The sequence below is a fragment of the Anomaloglossus baeobatrachus genome, chromosome 3 (assembly GCF_048569485.1).
Source record: "Anomaloglossus baeobatrachus isolate aAnoBae1 chromosome 3, aAnoBae1.hap1, whole genome shotgun sequence".
Taxonomy (NCBI): Eukaryota; Metazoa; Chordata; class Amphibia; order Anura; family Aromobatidae; genus Anomaloglossus; species Anomaloglossus baeobatrachus.
In genome coordinates, this window is record NC_134355.1 from 223,292,841 (window position 1) to 223,312,259 (window position 19,419).

At 44.5% G+C, this 19,419-nt stretch overlaps 1 protein-coding gene across 3 annotated transcripts in view; it reads left to right on the forward strand.

The window, feature by feature from the left end:
• LYST (lysosomal trafficking regulator) overlaps positions 1 to 19,419 on the forward strand; it is a 1,763,279-nt gene that overhangs the window by 1,448,656 nt on the left and 295,204 nt on the right. For all 3 annotated transcript variants that reach the window (XM_075339737.1, XM_075339736.1, XM_075339738.1), the window contains exon 45: positions 12,179 to 12,368. In XM_075339737.1, coding sequence (XP_075195852.1) covers positions 12,179 to 12,368 — 190 coding nt within the window. The remainder of the gene's footprint in view (positions 1 to 12,178; positions 12,369 to 19,419) is intronic.

Here is a 19,419-nt window from a genome sequence, read left to right on the forward strand (position 1 = left end):
ATTTATCTTTTGTGTCAGGTGTCTGACAGGTGTGGGCGTAGGTTTGTGAAACATGTGTTCAAAAGGGGAAGGGTACATCAACCATGAGTGGTAAATCAACCATGAGTGGTAAATCATGACAAGGTTGTAGTGGAAGGGGGAATAAGCAGGGTGTTGGAGGTGTTCATGTGGGAAGTTCTGTTAGTGAAAGGTCTAGTGAGCAAACACCACCTCATCCTATCCCAGGAGAAATGAAAACAACTTCCGTTACTGAACAGCTTACTACACTAGATTTCTTTGGCAGCCACACATCGCTTCAACTTCGAAATGAGGCTGATAAATAGCAGGTGCTAAAGTGGATGGCAACTGCTGCATCAACCACACATGGGCAAGTCTCAAGAGCTGTTCACACATTCTATTCCTTGAGCATGACAGGTCTGCTACAAAGATTCCTCCACTAAAGCGAAGGAAAGCATATGCACCGATGCCCAAAATCTTTGTGAGTTGGATCCTGGCCCGGACGAAGTAGGGTCCCAGCAGGATCCCGACCCTCATCAACTGATAACCACTGGGGGTGGAGAGGATGATGATGAGACTGATATCTAAGACTGCAAAAGATGACTCAACTTTTGTTATTTTCCAATATTGTAAGCAATGACTCAGTAGAGGGAAAAATTCAAATAATTTGACTACTACAAGCATAAACAGGCACATGCGCAACCAACATGCATTACTGTGGGAATCTCATTGTGCTAAAATGTGGACTTCCAGGCTAAAGCAACCACATCTGCTGCTTCTTCCTCCTTCTGCATCAACATTAAAATTATTCTAACACAGGTCTCCGACCGCAGAACCTCCTTTTGTTTACCTGCTACAGTCAGGGTGAGTGAGGGCCCGTCAGGTGTTATGGAAGGGACCATGCCTGCCAAGTGTTTTCGATCCATGTTAGACACTGAGCACACCACATGTTTCTGAATCCAGCATTACATATCCCCCTACTCTTCCCTCACAGTCCACCCGTCGGTCGTGTACACCTTACTGCACCCTCTCAGCACAGCAGCCTGCCCCCTGTACTGCAGTGTTAGTCATGTAAAAGACCATTTCCTCCAACGCATGGCAAAGCGAAGTGCTTGAACATCACCATATCGAAACTGTTGGTGACAGAAATGCTGCCTTTCCACCTGGTGGATACAGATGGTTTCCAAAACCTGATGGCCGTTGCAGTCCCCCAGTACTGATTACTCGGTTACCATTACCTCTCTCATAAAGCTGTGCCTTCTTAGACCATCTGTTGCAGCCAAGACTACCTTTTCCTTAAAGAACTGTGTGTCTAAAAGGGTGCATTTCACCACTGACACCTGGATGAGCAAACATGTTTACTCTGGTGGCTGCGGGAGCAGGCGGGAATGGGCTGCTTCCTAAGTCTTGAAATCCCCAAGCCTTCAACTTACTCCATCTCCACCCTCAACCTCTCCTTTAATGTAACACATGTTGCAAGAGTGCAAAGAGAATCCCCCCACCTACGTACAGCTCAGCCAGGGCTCAATGCAATCAGGCAGTGCTGAAATTAATATGCACTAGAGAACGCAGTCACACAGCTGCAGAGTTGCGGACATCACACATGTGCCTTGGATGGCTCACGTCCTAAACCTAGATGTGCAGAAATTTCTAGCCCACTCTCCTGGGCTGGATGCGCTTTTGCAGAAGGCACTGTCGGTGTGTGCTCACTTCTGCCATTCACACCCCGCAGTTAATCAACTTGCAACGCTACTAAGGACTTTCAGCCAACCTGTTAACCGATTTATATGAGAGATGCTGACACAGTGGAATTCCATTTTGCACATGTTGCAGCGACTGTGGCAGTAGCAGCAAGCCCTAGTGCACTATGCCATGATGCATAACCATGGACAACGCAGTACGGATGAGGGGCAAAATATGATTGCGGAGTGGGCACAGATGAAGGACTTCTGCACCATCCTAAACAGTTTCGAAATGGCTTTAAAGATGGTTAGCGCTGATGATGCCATCATCTCAGTATCACTATTCTTCTCATCTACATGTTGGAGTACACTTTGAATAGTCTGCGGGAAGAGGGGGGATCCCAGGGGAAGGGGACTGACGTGTGTCACGGGAAGGCGTAGTCTATCGATGGAGGCAGGCTCCTTGTAATATACAAACTATTAGTGAAGGTACAGAAGTCAAAGAACAAATGGAGGAGGAAGAGATGAAGAAGATATTGATCCTGTCTCTTTTGTCCATGGTTGGTGTGATGGAGGAGGCAAGCTTGAGCATTACCCACTACCAACACAACATGAACTTGGACCACATGAAAGCATCCAATGCATGAGCGCCTTCTTGCTGCAATATCTGCAACATGATGTCCATATCGTTAGTATTAGAAATAGTGCTGATGACTGGGTTGCCACTCTGTTAGATCCATGGCACAAGAGTCAATTTTAGTAGTTTTCCATAAGACAGCAGTGAGGCACACCGCGTGCATCACAGTTGTAGAATTCAAACTACGGTGACGTTGCTTCGTCAATGCATAAACATTAGCAGCAGTTCAAGTCCCAGAAGCAATTTCTGTGATTTTTGGGTCACAGTTGTTACACCATTGCTTGCACCAGCAGAACAGAGTAGAACTGTGACACATAGTGAACGACTGGAGAGGATGGTGCAGGAGTATCTAGAGCTCAATATCAACGCCATTAAGGGGAATTGGGCCGTTTTGGATTTAGATCTTAAAAAAATGGAAGAGTTGCTTGAGTTCGCCAGTCATGCCCAGTCATGCCTTGGACATTTTGGCCTGCCCGGCAGCCAGCGTTCTCGCAGAACATGTCTTCAGCACTGCTGGTGGTGTATTGACGGATAAGTGCATCTGGCTGTCCTCTGAATAGGCGTAGACTGCCTAATGTTCATAAAGATGATCAAGTCATGGATGTCCAGTGACTTTGCCACCCTAGTTCCCAGACTGTGCAGACTAGGCGATGGTGTAGTGCTAGGCTTCTGTATGCAAGAGGCCTATGCCTGTCTGTCATACAGCTCTTGATTTTTAATATTTAAATGCTAAGCCACATCCTGTATGTTGCATGGATCATACCTCCCTGCTGTGCAAAGACACTATGGTTAAATGGAGGGGGGGCAATTGATGTCACTTTTCTATTGTCTGCCTGAAATGCTTTTAAATCTCAACACTCCAAGTCAGATTTCAACATTCTCTTTTGACTGCAGTTTCAGTGGTCTGGGAGCAAAAGTCCTACCTGTCTGTCATCTTGCTGTCTCTGGTGAAGATAGAAATGCTGATTCAGGCCTTGTTTCAGGGCCAGTCTCACACAGCCACGTTGCTTTGTTGGCCTATTTGTAGTGTGTGCCAATTCATGCCACTTTTCCTGTTGTCTTACCTTAATTTTTGGAAATGTTGAGACTCCAAGCAGGGTCTCCAAGTGTGCTTTTGTCTGTAGTGCCAGTGGTCTGGGAGCAAGAGGCCTATACCTGTCATCTTGCTGTCTCTGGTGAAGGTAGAAATGCTGGCTCATGCCTTTTCCAGGGTTGGCCCCATGCAGCCATGTGGATTTGTTGAACTATTTGTATTGTGTGCCAATTGTTGCCACTTTTCCTGTTGCCTGACCTTAATTTTTGGAAATGTGGAGACTCCAAGTAGGGTCTCCAAGTAGGCTTTTGTTTGTAGTACCAGTCTTCTGAGAGCAAGAGACCTACGGCTGTCACTCATGAATCTGTTGTATTTTAAAATGCAAATACCCGGTCCTTTGTGTAAGTCCATGCAGTTAGGCAGTGCTTAAATTCATATGTTTCGGAGAACAAAGTCACACAGCTGTAGAGTTGTGAAACACTTTCCAGGACGAGTTTGATAATTGGCTGTCTTCACTGAACCTGGATCCAGGGAAGGCCATGTGTGATAAAAGGAAGGAAGGAAACTTCAGCATCAGTTTCTTTCTTAAAAGTCCTATCCAAATTTATTTAGAAAGTCATACGTGCAAAAAAATTTAAAAACTTTAGTCCCATGATACAGGCCAACACAGGGCCAACGCCTTACGTGTTTTGGATTGCTCCTTAATCATAGGCTTATGACTAAGGAGCAATCCGAAACACATAAGCGTGGGCGCTGTGTTGGCCTGTATCATGGGACTAATGTTTTTAAATTTTGCGCACGGATGACTTTCTGAATATATTTGGATACCACTTTTAAGAAAGAACCTGATGCTGGAGTTTCCTTCCTTCTTGCTGACATGTGGTGGCCAGCCACGTCCTTGCATTGGTGGGTTTTGCAGAGAACCTGGTGAGCTTTCCTCTCCTCTTTTCCCATACCATGTGGGATAACAGTGCAAACCCAGTGGTGGCACTACGCCTGGCCGACATCACATATGCACTGCATGGATCAACCTTGTTGTACAGACATTTCTAAGACACTATTATGTCCTGGATGCGCTGCTGCAGAAGTCACAGTCACTGTGTGCTCACTTTTGAATATTAAAATGTGCCACAGACTGTGTGTCAGTGGCGTACCGTCAATAGAGGCAGACTACGCCACTGCTTTGGGGCCCGAGAGCTGGAGGGGCCTGGGGCACCTCCCCGCGGTGTCTGTGTTTTTACACTTTCATGCATCATGCCCCTGGGCCGTCACCAAGCAGCTGATTAACGTCGCTGGGTGCTGGCACTGTTTGTATAACTGCAAGCTGGCCAATGCAGAGATGCAGACGCACCCACACTGCACACAGTGCGCGGCCTGTGCTGAAGAGGAGGGAATGGCCAGGCAGCTTCTTCCTCCAATCAGAGAGCTGTCAGAGATGCCAGGAGGAGAACAGCCAATCAGGAGAGGGGGCGGAGCTTGTTCAGTACAGCCTCGGGAAATGAAATGATGAAAAGGAAAACATTGCTGGAGTGGAGCAGGGGTAGAGACCAAAGAAAAGAGAGAAAAGCAAACAGAGCAGAAAAAACAGTGAGTAAGCAGCAGAGAACAGACAGAATACAAAGAAAAAGCAGAGTAGAGGAGGAGCAGCCAGGAGGACTGACAGTAAGTGTATGCAACAGGAAGGCCAGAGCCACTATCATCATCTCTCACAGCACATTAGCATGTGAGTATCATAATGTACAAATGTCTGTCTGTAACACTACAGAAAGAAACTGCCCTGTGTTGTGCCATCACTGTGTGTGTCTGTCTGTGTGTGTGTCTTTGTGTGTCTGTTGCCCCTGTGCTCTGCCATCACTTTGTGTGTGTTGCCCCGGTGCTGTGCCATCACTTTGTGTGTGTGTATCTGTTGCGCCTGTGCTGTGCCATCACTCTGTGTATGTGTTTGTGTGTCTGTTACCCCTGTGCTTTGCCATCATTGTGTGTGTGTCTGTTGTCCCTGTGCTGTGCCATCAGTCTGTGTGTGTGTCTGTTTCCCCTGTGCTGTGCCATCAGTGTGTGTGTTGCCCATGTACTGTGCCATCAGTGTGTGTGTGTGTATATTTTTGCCCATGTGATGTGCTGTGTCTGTGTGTGTGTTTTGCCCATGTGGTGTGCCATCAGTGTGTGTGTCTGTGTGTGTTTTGCCCATGTGCTGTGCCATAAGTGTGTGTATGTATATTTTTGCCCATGTGCTGTGCGGTGTCTGTGTGTGTGTTTTGCTCATGTGCTGTGCCGTGTGTGTATGTGTTTTGCCCATGTGCTGTGCCATCAGTGTGTGTGTTTTGCCCATGTGCTGTGCCATCAGTGTGTGTGTGTTTGTGTGTGTGTATTATCCCTGTACTTTGCAGAGTTTTACTATAGATCCTAAGGCTATGAAGAGGGTCATAATTGCTCCCATTATGTGGGGGAGACAGATGTGAAAATGTATATTGTGTGTGCGGTAAGGGTCACGTAGAAGGACATCCCTACTTTAGGCCAAGCTCAACTGTTGCAGATTTTTTGGGGATTTGCAGTGTGAACCCACTGTTCTTGGTGCAGTGGACTTTGCTCAGTAACAGAATGTGGTTATATTCAGACTCTATGTGGTGATATTTGGTCATGGTGTGGCAGCATTATTTTGCAATGTATTATTGTCCTTGGTATGGTGGGTGTTGTTCAGTAACACTATATAGTAGTATGTGTTATTTCTGACTATAAGCCGCCCCCAGTAACCTGTATGACAATTATTATGTTAATATTTTATTGTCATTTTTTTTTATCGGGGGAGGAAGGGCCCCATTCAGATTTTTGCTATGGGGCCCCATGATTTCTAGGTGCGCCCCTGCTGTGTGTTGCATGGACCGTACCTCCCTGCTGTGTAAAGACACTATCGAGGGGGACAATTGATGCTACTGTACTGCTGTCTGCCTGAAAGGTTTTTAAAGGTTGAGACTCCAAGATGAGACTCAAAGTTGTGTCTTTTGGGTAGTGCCAGTCTTCTGTGAACAACAATTCTACACCTGTCACTCATGCACGTCTGCCTTTTTAAAATTGAAATGCCGGGCCACATAGTGAACGACTGGAGAGGATGGTGCAGGAGTATCTAGAGCTCAATATCAACGCCATTAAGGGGAATTGGGCCGTTTTGGATTTAGGTCTTAAAAAAATGGAAGAGTGGCCTGAGTTCGCCAGTCATGCCTTGGACATTTTGGTCTGCCCGGCAGCCAGCGTTCTCGCAGAACATGTCTTCAGAAATGCTGGTGGTGTATTGACGGATAAATGCATCTGGCTGTCCTCTGAATTAGGCGTAGACTGCCTAATGTTCATAAAGATGATCAAGTCATGGATGTCCAGTGACTTTGCCACCCCAGTTCCCAGACTGTGCAGACTAGGCAATGGTGTAGTGCTAGGCTTCTGTATGCAAGAGGCCTATGCCTGTCTGTCATACAGCTCTTGATTTTTAATATTTAAATGCTAAGCATCCTGTATGTTGCATGGACCATACCTCCCTGCTGTGCAAAGACATTATGGGAAGGGGGGCAATTGATGCTACTGTACTGCTGTCTTCCAGAAAGGTTTTTAAATGTCAAGACTCCACGATGGGTCTCCAAGTTGTGTCTTGTACTGGCAGGGGTATGGGAGCACCAGCGCTACAACTGTCTTTCATCCACCTCTATATTTCTTATGTGGATAGTTTAGGAAGCTAATGGCTATGCCAAAACGTGGTGCTGGACTGTAAAAGGTATTTTTGCTGTTTTTTTAAGATTTTCAACACCCCTAAAAGTGTTTTCTCTGCCTTACGTTTGGCCTCCAACTCAATCCTATTGGGTTCGGTAATTCGACAACGGTTCGGATTCTGTTTGACGAACAGCTCCGCAAACGTATAGTTTGTTTGAGTGGGCTCGGAGAACCAAAGCTTGGGAGATTAGCTCATCTCTACTGGTAACAACTGATCAGTGGGGTAGCTGCTGTTATACCACCACTGATTAGACATTGATTACTTATCCTAAGGACAGCCCATCAATAAATAGTAGTGGCCTACCTGTTTAAGTTCCCACAACGAGTTTTTGATCCTGCATACTGTCACTGCGCAAATGACTCTGCATTTTACACTTTCAAAATAGATGGTATTTAAAGCTGCCATACTTTTTTTTTGAATCAGCAATATGTCAATTTCTCCTGGGTGTAAGGCGGGCTTTACACGTTGCGATATCGCTAGCAATTGCTAGCAATGTTGAGCGCGATAGCACCCGCCCCCGTCGTACATGCGATATCTGGTGCTTGCTGCCGTATCGAACATTATCACTACGGCAGCTTCACACGCACATACCTGATCGGCGATGTTGCTGTGACCGCCAAACAATCCCTCCCTCAAGGAGGAGTTGCGTTTGGCGTCACAGCGACGTCACTAAGCGGCCGGCCAATAAAAGCGGAGGGGTGGAGATGAGCGGGACATAACATCCCACCCACCTCCTTCCTTCCGCATTGCTGGTGGACGCAGGTAAGGAGATGTTTGTCGTTCCTGCGGTTTCACACACAGCGATGTGTGATGCTGCAGGAACGACAAACAACATCGTATCTGCAGCAGTAACGACATTATGGAAATGAACGACGTGACACAGATCAGCGATTTTTTCCGCTTTTGTGCTTGTTCATCTTCGCACCTTGGATTTACACGTTGCGATGTCACTACCGGCGCTGGATGTGCGTCACTAACAACGTGACCCCGACGATATATTGGTAGCGATGTCGCAACGTGTAAAGCCCGCCTTAGACAAGTTTTATGTGCATACTTTCCCAATAGAATTGCATTAGATGTGGAAAATCCACAGGTAAAAAATGCATATGCATTTTAAAAATGCAAGTAAACCACACATGAAGATGTCAAATTTTTGTCAAACTCAAATACCAGGAAGTATTAAAAACAAAGCAGCTTTATTTAAAAGTTGTAATTTAAATAATTGTAAAGTATTAAAGTATTTAAATTAAAACATGACATGCACAAAGTGAGACATGATAAAAAAGCTTGTAAAGAAACAAACACAAAGAAAAATATCAACCTAATTTATCTACCGTATGTTCTAATTCAAAAGTACAAAAAATAAACCTTCATATGTTTGTGGACAGAAAAATAAAAACGTTAGGCTGTGTGCCCACGATCAGTGTTTACAACATTTTGGATGCAACATGTTTCAGCTGCTTCCAAAACGCTGCAATGCACAGTACGAGCATAGTGGATGGGATTTCTAGAAATCCCATGCTCACTGTGCGTGCAGTGCGCACAAGTGTAAACTGACCTGCGGTGCGACCTTGCAAGCTGAAAGCATGTCAGTTCTTTGATGCTGAGTCGCAAGTGTTCTCGTAGGTTGAACAGAAGAGAAATACCTCAAGTGCACGGATCATGGGCATGAGCAGCTGTGTAGCCCCACAGGTCAGTACCCAACGAGTTTAACACGCAGCGAGTCCTGATCATGTGCACATATCCTTATGGTGCAGAGAAAAAGAGGAGGAAAAAAAACACAAAAACGAAAAAAGCCGCATTGCTTTGGGGTTCAATTTATGACTTTTTAAAAATAAATAATAACACATGTATCGTTGGCTTATTGAATAAACAGCCCACCGGCCCATCTGACATTTGCTAAAATTCCAGATTGCCAGTACAGTGGGAAACCATGTAAATGAAACATACTTGAGCATAATTATTAAGAAGAAACTGGAGAGGGTGCAGAGAAGAGCGACCAAGATTATTAGAGGAATGGGTGGGCTGCAATACCAAGACACGTTATTAAACTTGGGGTTATTTAGTTTGGAAAAACGAAGGCTTAGGGGGGATCTAATCACAATGTATAAATATATGAGGGGACAGTACAGAGACCTTTCCAAAGATCTTTTTACACCTAGGCCTGCGACTGGAACACGGGGGCATCTGCTACGTTTTGAGGAAAGAAGGTTTAATCATAATCACAGACGAGGATTCTCTACTGTACGAGCAGTGAGACTATGGAACTCTCTGCCGCATGATGTTGTAATGAGTTATTCACTACTAACATTTAAGCAGAGCCTGGACGCCTTTCTTGAAAAATTTAATGTTACCAGTTATGTATATTAGATTTTGTGACAGGATGTTGATCCATGGAACTAGTCTGATTGCCGTATGTGGAGTCAGGAAGGAATTTTTTTCCCTATTGGAGCTTGTTTGCAACATTGGGGTTTTTTTGCCTTCCTCTGGATCAACATGTTAGGCTACGGGTTGAACTAGATGGACTTAGAGTCTCCCTTCAACCTTAAAAACTATGATACTATGATAATTTAGGTACTGTATTGTGCATAAAAAATGGCACTATTATTCTAGATGTGTAAATATACAGTGGGGAAAAAAGGGATTTAGTCAGCCACCAATTTTGCAAGTTCTCCCGCTTAAAAAGATGAGAGAGGCCTGTAATTGACATCATAGGTAGACCACAACTATGAAAGACAAAGAAAACAAATCCAGAAAAGCACGTTGCCTGATTTGGCAAGATTTGTTTTCCATTATGGTGGAAAATAAGTATTTGGTCAATAACAAAAGTTCATCTCAATATTTTGTTCTATATCCTTTGTTGGCAATGACAGAGGTCAAGTAATTTCTGTAGGTCTTCACAAGGTTGGCACACACTGTTGGTGGTAGGTTGGCCCATTACTCCATGCAGATCTCCTCTACAGCAGTGATGTTTTGGGATTGTCGCTGGGCAATACGTACTTTCAATTCCTTGCATAGGTTTTCTATGGGGTTGAGATCTGGAGACTGGCTAGGCCACTCCAGGACCTTCATATGCTTCTTACGAAGCCACTCCTTTGTTGCCCTGGCGGTATGCTTGGGATCATTATCATGCTGAACCTAGCCACATTTCTTCTTAAGTGCTTTTGCTGATGGAAGGAGGTTTGCACTCAAAATCTCATGATACATGGCCCCATTCATTCTTGATGTACACGAATCAGTCGTCCTAGTCCTTTTATAGAGAAAGAGCCCCAAGCATGATGTTGCCACCCTCATGTTTCACAGTAGGTATGGTGTTCTTTGGCTGCAATTCAGCATTCTGTCTCCTCCAAATACGACGAGTTGTGTTTCTACCAAACAGTTCTACTTTGGTTTCATCAGACCATATGACATTCTCCCAATACATTTCTGGATTATCCAAATGCTCTCTAGCTAACTTCAGATGGGCCCAGTCATGTACTGATTTAAGCAGGGGAAGATGTCTGGCAATGCAGGATCTGAGTCCCTGGTGGCGTAGTGTGTTACTGATGGTAGCCTTTCTTATGGTGGTCCCAGCTCTATGCAGGTTTTTCACTTGGTCCCCCGTGTGGTTATGGGATATTTGCTCACCGTTCTTGTGATCATTTTGACCCCATGGGGTGCGATCTTGCGTGGAACCCAAGATCGAGGGAGATTATCAGTGGTCTAGTATGTCTTCCATTTTCTTATTATTGCTCCCACAGTGGATTTTATCACAGCAGACTGCTTGCCTATTGCAGATTCAGTCTTCCCAGCCTGGTGTAGGGCTACAATTTTGTTTCTGGTGTCCTTTTGACAACTCTTTGGTCTTCACCATAGTAAAGTTTAGAGTGTGACTGTTAGAGGTTGTGGACAGGTGTCTTTTTTATTGATAACAAGTTTAAGCAGGTGCCATTACTAGAAGTAATGAGTGGAGGACAGAGGAGCCTCTTAAAGAAGTTGTTACGGGTCTGTGAGAGCCAGAAATCCTGCATGTTTTTAGGTGACTAAATACTTATTTTCCAGCATAACTTAAAAAAAAAAAAAAAATCTTGCCAAATCAGACAAGGTGATTTTCTGGATTTGTTTTCTCATTTTGTCTCTCATAGTTGTGGTCTAATTATGATATCTATTACAGGCCTCTCTCATCTTTTTAAGTAGAGAAGGGTTTCACAGCCGCGCCAATGACCAATGGATCATGTAAGCTTAAGATTAATGTTGCTTTATTTCATGCATAGGTCAGGTCAACGCGTTTCAGGAAATACAGCTCCCTTCCTCAGGACAAACCAGTAAAGAACATCAAATTGTGATTTGATGTTCTTTACTGGTTTGTCCTGAGGAAGGGAGCTGTATCTCCTGAAACGCGTTGACCTGACCTATGCATGAAATAAAGCAACATTAATCTTAAGCTTACATGATCCGTTGGTCATTGGCGCAGCTGTGAAACCCTTCTCTACTACTCTCTGTTATCTGCCTTATGGGGACCGCTGCCGTGACTGGAGTTACATGCTATTGCTATTTTAGGAGTTGTGACTTTCACAACCCCCTTTGGTGAGTAGTATTGCTCATTGTCTCACCCTGTATATATTGGGGTAAGACCCTATTGCGCTTCTTTTTCCACAGTATTTACTCTGATTCATCTTTTTAAGTGGGAGAACTTGCACAATTCATGGCTGAGTAAATATTGTATTTCCCCAATGTAACTATTGATGCCTTTTCAGTAATCTGTGCTACCAAAGCTCCTTTTGGTAATTGAACAGTATGGATTAGTTTTTTCCCAATTCATCATTCAGCCTTGTTGCTTGTTCATTTGTTGGACTTCCTACAACCAATTTTGGTTGGTTGAACGAACATCACTTGTTTCTTAATCTACTATTCTTTGAGTGGTATGATTGTATTCTACCAAGATAATCAATATTTTATGTTATGGCTGATCTAGATAATGTATATGATTTATCTTTTACTTTTAGGTTATATATTTTTCTTTCACTTGTCATTTTTCATGTAAGAAATATAGCTTTCAACTGTGTATTAATGCTCAATTTCTTTAATTACAGAGTCCATTACCTTGGATAAGAGGACTGAAATGGGGGGAGTATGTTGGTTCCCCAAGTGCTCCGGATCCCACTGTCTGTTTCAGTCAGCCTCACGGAGAAATATTTGGATCATTACATGCTTTGCCCACCAGAGCCATATGTGGACTATCGAGAAAATTCTGCCTAATGATGAGTTACAGCAAAAAACAAGGTATAGAAAACAGGAACATAATTTTTGTATGTTTCATTCCAAATTTTATTTGTAGACTCAAGGAGCACCAATTGGTTAAAAATTATCCCCATTTCTAGCAATTCTATACATGTCATGGTGGGAGGAAAGAGATATTTTCAATAGTATTAATCCTTTTTCATAGGATGTGGTGTGGTACAGTAGCTATGTGGATGACCTGTTTTTTGTATGGTCTGGTCATATGGAGGCCACGCCAACCTTTGTCTCTTTTCTTAACAGTAAGGGTATGTGCACACGTTGCTTTTTTTTCCGCGCGGAAAAAAACGCACCCTCTGGCAGAGGGGAGAATTGTAAACAATGCTTTTTGAGAAACAACGCATCGAAAACGCATGCGTTTTTCATGCGTTTTTCATGCGTTTTTCATGCGTTTTTTTAGGTGCGTTTTTTAAGACTTGGGTACCGTCAGAAAACCCCCACAAGTGACCCCATTTTGGAATCTGCACCCCTCAAGGATTTTATTCAGGAGTATATTAATCATTTTGAATCCACAGCTACTTCCCCCAAAATGTAGCTGTAGCAACAATATTCTCACTGTTGGGCTATGTGGCCATGATCCAGCGACACGGCGTCTAGTACACAGTGTCAGCCTTCCTGCAGAGATGTGAGTGTTTCCCACAGGAGAACGCAGCTGGCCATGCCCACGATTTGGGTTCAGGCTGCTGTGGAGCTCTATGCTACCTGCAGAGAACACTCATCTACGCAGCATAAATTGACATGCTGAGGCTCGGGAAGCTGCTTCACAGGTCGGTTTATGCTGCAGAGAAAAGAAGCACAGTGGGCATGAGATTTCTAAAAATCCTCTCACTGTGCTTCTACTGCACAACGCAGCGTTATGGACGCAGGGAAAACACTCTGCGCCCAAAACGCTGCAAACCTCGATTGTGGGCATCCAGCCTAAAAAGCGTCAATGGAGGTCAAATATATATACAACGTCCCACCCCCCCTGCATATTCTAAGCTGGCACCTTTAGTACCTTTCATGTGGCACTAAAGGGTGCCTAGCCTAGTTTTTATCACAAAAACAAAAAAAAAAAAATGGCGTGGGGTCCCCCCTATTTTTGATAGCCAGTCAGGGTAAAGCAGACAGCTGTAGCCTGCAAACCACAGCTGGCAGCTTCATCTTGTCTGGTGATCAATTTGGAGGGCTCCCCAGGTATTTTTTTTTTTTATTTATAAATAAAAATAATAAAAAAAAATAACATGGGGTCCCCCCAAATTAGATCACCAGCCAAGGTGAAGCTGACAGCTGAGGTCTGGTATTCTCAGGGTGGGAAGAGCCATGGTTATTGGACTCTTCCCAGCCTAAAAATAGCAGGCCACAGCCGCCCCAGAAGTGGCGCATCCATTAGATGCGCCAATCCTGGCGCTTCGCCCCAACTCATCTCGCGCCCTGGTGCGTTGGCAAACGGGGTAATAAATGGGGTTGATACCAGATGTGTAATGTCACCTGGCATCAAGCCCAGCAATTAGTGATGTCACGGCGTCTATCAGACACCCGACATAACTAATTGACAGTAAACAAAAGCAAAAAAAGACAACAAAAAATTTTTTATTAGAAAAAACACTCCCCAAATCATTCCCTTGTTCTCCAATTTAATAAAAAAAATGGGTCCGCAGAAATCCATTTGGATGTCCCACGTCGGCTCTGGACCTTCTAGAATATGGGGGCATGTTCAGGGAACGTATCCCCCATTTTCTACGAGGGCAGACCCTCCATTTGAGGAGAGTGGGTGCAAAAATCTGCACCCACTCTCCCCGGGTCACAGCTGCAGAGTGCCGAGCAGCCAGCACAGCTCTCTGAACACAGTGCTGGCTGTCAGCTGCTCTGCACATGTGACCGGCCGGCGTCTGCTGTGAAGGAGGAGGGGGCCGCGGGGGATCAGCGCTGCGACCGGACAGGTATGTATGACACCGGGGGGAATTGGGGTGAACGGGCAGGGCCTGGGTGCATTTTTCTGTCGCATGTCTCAAGGCACATGCGACAGATAACATAGGATCTGGGCGGCCGGTGCGCTACTGTGCGCGCGGCCATGTTGGATTTTGTTGGGTCGGGGCGGGCACTTTGGCGACTTCGGGGGCTTTCCTGAACTTTGCCAGGAAGTGAGGTCAACAGGAAACCTCTTGACCTCACTTCCAGGTAAATGCCTGCATTCTGGCGTGCCGACAAAGCCCGCGGACCGCAACAAAAAAGCAGGTCACTGCGGTGTAGCTGCGTTCTGACCCCACATCATTGATTTAAATGGGGGAGAGAACGCAGCCACAACGCACAAAAGAAGTGACATGCTGCTTTTCTTTCCGCACCTATTTTTGGCATCAAAAACGCTGCGTTTAGAAACGCAGCATGTACACTGATTTTTCAGCTTTCCCATACACTTTGCTGGGAAAGCTGAACGCATGCAATTTGCCACTGAAACGCAGCGTTTCCGCGGTAAAAAACGCAACGTGTGCACACAGCCTGATGATTGCAATTTACATTTTCTTGTCCCAGTTCACAGATTCTGTTTCTGGAAATCTGTTTAACTGGTGATACAATCACAGGGAAGAAGGTTCAAGCTTCTTTACATATGAAAGATTTGTAGGGCAATAAAATTTTACAACCATTCAGTTACTATCCTCAACATATTATCAAAAGGATCCCCTATGGTAAATTCATTCATGCTAGGTGAGTGTGCTCTGATGATGACACTTTACTTTGGGAGGGTGCTGTCATAGAGAGCAGACTCTCTATTTGGGAATACAATAAACAACTGATTAAATCTACTTTTAAAAAGCCTATACTAGATCACGAGACATTTCCATGGGAATGGATATAATCTTTACTACCAAAATAAGGAGATCTAGAAGCTTATAGATGAATGGTGGTTTGATATCAATGCATTTCTGAGTCAGACTCCTTCCTCAAAACAACCACACGTAAAATGATAAATCGTAAACATGCAGTTAAATACATAAAGGGTTCAAGCAAAAAGAAAAAGGGCATTTAGTACATTTCATAAACCATATAATTATAAAATACAAAAACAAAAAATAAACACACAAACTTATTTTATTATTAAAATAACTAGTGATGGGTGGACCCGGATGGTAAAAGTCTGGATACGCACAAATTACCTAGTATCTCTTAGCGATTATCAAGGTCTAGCCACCCTAGTACTTAAAAAAAAAAAGGAAAAAGAAAAAAAATCGGAATAGAGGATGCACGTTATACTTACTAGTCACCCACGGGGCTGTAACACTACTACCGGGGCTACTCATTAACCTCATACTGTCACGTGTTTGGACCCAGGGACAGGCGCTTCTCTGACCCTGTAAGCTAGGGAACTCTGACTTGCCCTCAAGCCACGGGTACACTTGGAGGTAGCAAGGCGTGACCCTCCTACCTGTCCTTGTCTCCTACACGGACCCTGGTCTAGAGACCCCCTACCTGTTCAACAGGAAAACTCCAGGGAATAGCGCGAAAATAAAATAAGGAAAAACAACAAAATAACGTTGCTTCTGCAAACTAGACCTCATCTGCAGAAAGCTACAGGAACAAGCATATAGCACAACCAAACACACAGGCTGTCTCCTTCAACTGTGGAGAGAAAATAACCAGCTCTGTGTGAAGGATGCCTGGGACCTTTTAAAGGCCCAGCCTAATTAGTAACTTAGAGCACCTGAGGGAATGCCTTCAAGCAAACTTGCAAAAAAAGCATTAACCCCTCAGATGCTAAAAGGAAAAAATGTCCATTTAAATGTGGACGAGTCTCGCTGGAAAGAGACCAGCATGACACATACATATTCACTGCTTCCCCCTCCCACCGCCAGTCCCAGCATCTGTGGTTTGTTACAGTCAGACTGTGCCACCACCCTGTGTGACAGCGTGTTTGACTGCAACCAATCACAGACGCTGTGTGTCCCTATCGTGATGTAAAAATAACTAAAGAAAAAAACTGGCATAATGTCCCCCCATATTACAATAGCCAGCACAGATAAAGCATACGGCTATAGGCTGCAGCTAAGTATGTGCTTACTTTTGCTCTGTATCAAAATAAGAGGGACCCCATGTGGCTTTTGAAAAAATGATTTAAATAATTTTAAAAAATGGCATGCGGTCCCCCTTCATTTTGATACTCAGTCATGTTAAAGCGGACAGTTGGGGACTGGTATTTTCAGCCTGGGGAGGCAGTGCCTTCAGTATGTATTTAGCAGAGCCGGATTCGCAGTGGGACCTCGTGTGTATTGTGTCGGAACTGGGTGTTTGGAGTTAATAAAGGGGTGGAGGGTGGTTTTTTTTTGTATTCTATTTCAAATAAAGGATTTTTTCTGTTTGTGTATTTCTTTTCACTTACAGATTAGTAATAGGGGGGTCTCATGGATGCCTACCATTACTAATCTAGTGCTTACTGGCAGCTGTGAGCTGTCACTAATCCGTTATTACCCCCGATTGTCGACAGACCAGGGCAATCAGGATGAGCCGGGTAAAGTTCCAGGATTGTCGCATCTAATGGCTGCAACAATTCTGAGTGGTTGCCGGCTGCTATATTTAGGCTCGGGGGCCCAATAACCATGGGCCTTCTCAGTCTGAGAATACCAGCCCACAACTGTCGGCTTCGTCAATGGCTGCCTATCAAAATTGAGGGAGACCGCACGCAGGTTTTTAAATTATTTAATAAATAATTATAATAATTATTTAATTAATACTTTAAAAAAGCTGCGTACGGTCCCTCTTATTTTGATACATAGCCAAGATAAGTCAATCGCTGTGGGCAACAGCCTGTAGCCATATGCATTATCTGGGCTGGGTATCATCATATGGGGGGACCCTATGCCAATTTTTTAAATTTATTTATTCATTTTTACACAATGATAGGGACAAACACAGACTCTGTGATTGCAAGAAGACACGCTGTCACACAGAGTGGGAGCGCGGTCTAACTGCAACCAATTTCAGATTCTGGGACTGCCGGTGGATGGTGGAAGCAGTAGATACCCATGAGGTTAATGAGCGGCCCCAGAAGTAGTATTACAGCAGCACAGGAGACTGGTAAGTATAATACGCCTGCTCTAATCCCACTATCTCTTCTACCACTATTTTAAAGCTCCTGAATCAGGTCCCCATAGACTTATATGGGGCTAGGCATCCAGGTATCCAGATATCCAGGAATTATTCCGGGCCTGAACTGTTTTTTCTTTTTTTTAACTGTATTCATTGGGTCCAACGAGATTTATCTGCGGGTTTGCCCATCACTAACGGTGACGAAAAAAACTGTCAGTGTTAAAGGGCTGGCGGGGTGTGGGGTATTGCCGGGGGGAGGGGGGTTTAGGGCTTCCCCACACATCCAGACCCCTCTGTTGTGACTGTCGTCTGTGTGGGTGCTGTTCTGAAGCTCCCTCTGGTGGCCAGGAATGGTAGTGGATCTAAATCTGAGCCATTGACTCAGACAGGTGTCGGTGTTAATTGGGAATTGGGGAAGTCCTATTGCAGACAAGTCTAGTCTATATAGGAGAGAACTTTCTGCCCGGCTGATGCTGGTTATAATTGTATATTCCCTGTCTCTGTTCCTGGCCTGGAGATTTGTCCTTACCTGTATCCCTGAGCAAGACTTCTGCAGATAAGTTTCAGTTTCACCTTGCTTTCTTGTTTACACCTTAGGGTGTTGTTTTTCCTTGTTTTGCTCTGTATCTGTTTTCTTGCAGGTGAAGCTTTGTTTCAATTGTTGTGAGCATGGGGGTTTCCCCTGTGCTGGCTTTCCTGCAGGAAAAGGGATTTTTATTCCTGCTTGATTTGATTATTTGTTCTTCTGTATTTTTGTGTTCTTTTTTGGTATTTTGTGTCTCCCATTATTTACAGGATTACAGGGGTACAGGGGCTACCTGATCCTTTGGGGACTGCTCTGAGGCAAGGAAGATTTCCTCATTTCATTCTCTGAGACGTAGCTAGTTTCTCAGGCTGTGATGTGGTGTCTAGGTTTTTAGGAATGCTTCACGGCTTCTTCTAGTGTTGTGTGATAGTCAGGGGATTGCGGTCAGTCCAGGTTCCAACTACTCTTGTTTCTTGGTGTTTTTTCACCAATGGATGTTTTTTGGAATCTTCCATGGTTACCGGATCATAACACCCCCGGGTGGCAGTGTCAGTGTTAAAGGGATGAAGGTGTTCTGGGCACGGCCTCACACTTAAAGCCAGAGTGCAGTTCTCAGGTCACCAGAGGTCATACCATGGGAACCCGAGTATGACCTCCGGTGAACTGAGTGATGGCACTGCTGCCATCCATGTGTTGCTTGTCATTGTTTTCCGGAGCCTGGAGAGATTAAACATGTTTTTGGTCTCTCCAGGCTTGGATGTAGCAGAGCCAGGATCGTCGTAGGACATCGTGTGGATTACAGTAGAACTTTAAGGGTCTTTTTGGGGTTAATAAAGTGGGGAAAGAGGGTACTGTATTCTTTTCAAAAAAAGGTTTTTTCTCGGTGTTTGTGTTTTATTTCTTTTTACTTGTAGAAATAATGATTGGAGGTCTCATAGACCTCTACCATCATTAGTTCTGGACTTAGTGGCAGCTCAGAGCTGTCATTAACCCCTTATTAACTGATTGCCACTGCACCAGGGCAATCTGGAAGAGCCGGGTAAAGTGCCGGGATTGACACATCTAATGGATGCAACAATTCCGGGGCAGCTGCAGGCTACTATTCTTAGGCTGGGTGGTCCCAATAACCATGGGCCTCCCCAGCATGAGAATACCAGCCCCCATCTGTTTGTTTTATTTTGGTGGGGTATCAAAATTGGAGGGGACCGCATGTCATTTTTTTAAAAAAATTATTTAAATAATAAAAAAGCCACATGCGGTTCCTCTTATTTTGATACACAACCAAGATAAGCCCATGGCTTGGGGTGACAGCCTGTAGCCATGGCATTATCTGTGCTGGTATCACTATTAGGAGGACCGTACACCATTTATTTATTTATTTTACACGCCACTATAAGCACACAGACAATGCCGATGATTCCAAAAAATCACAGGCGTTATTAGAGAGGC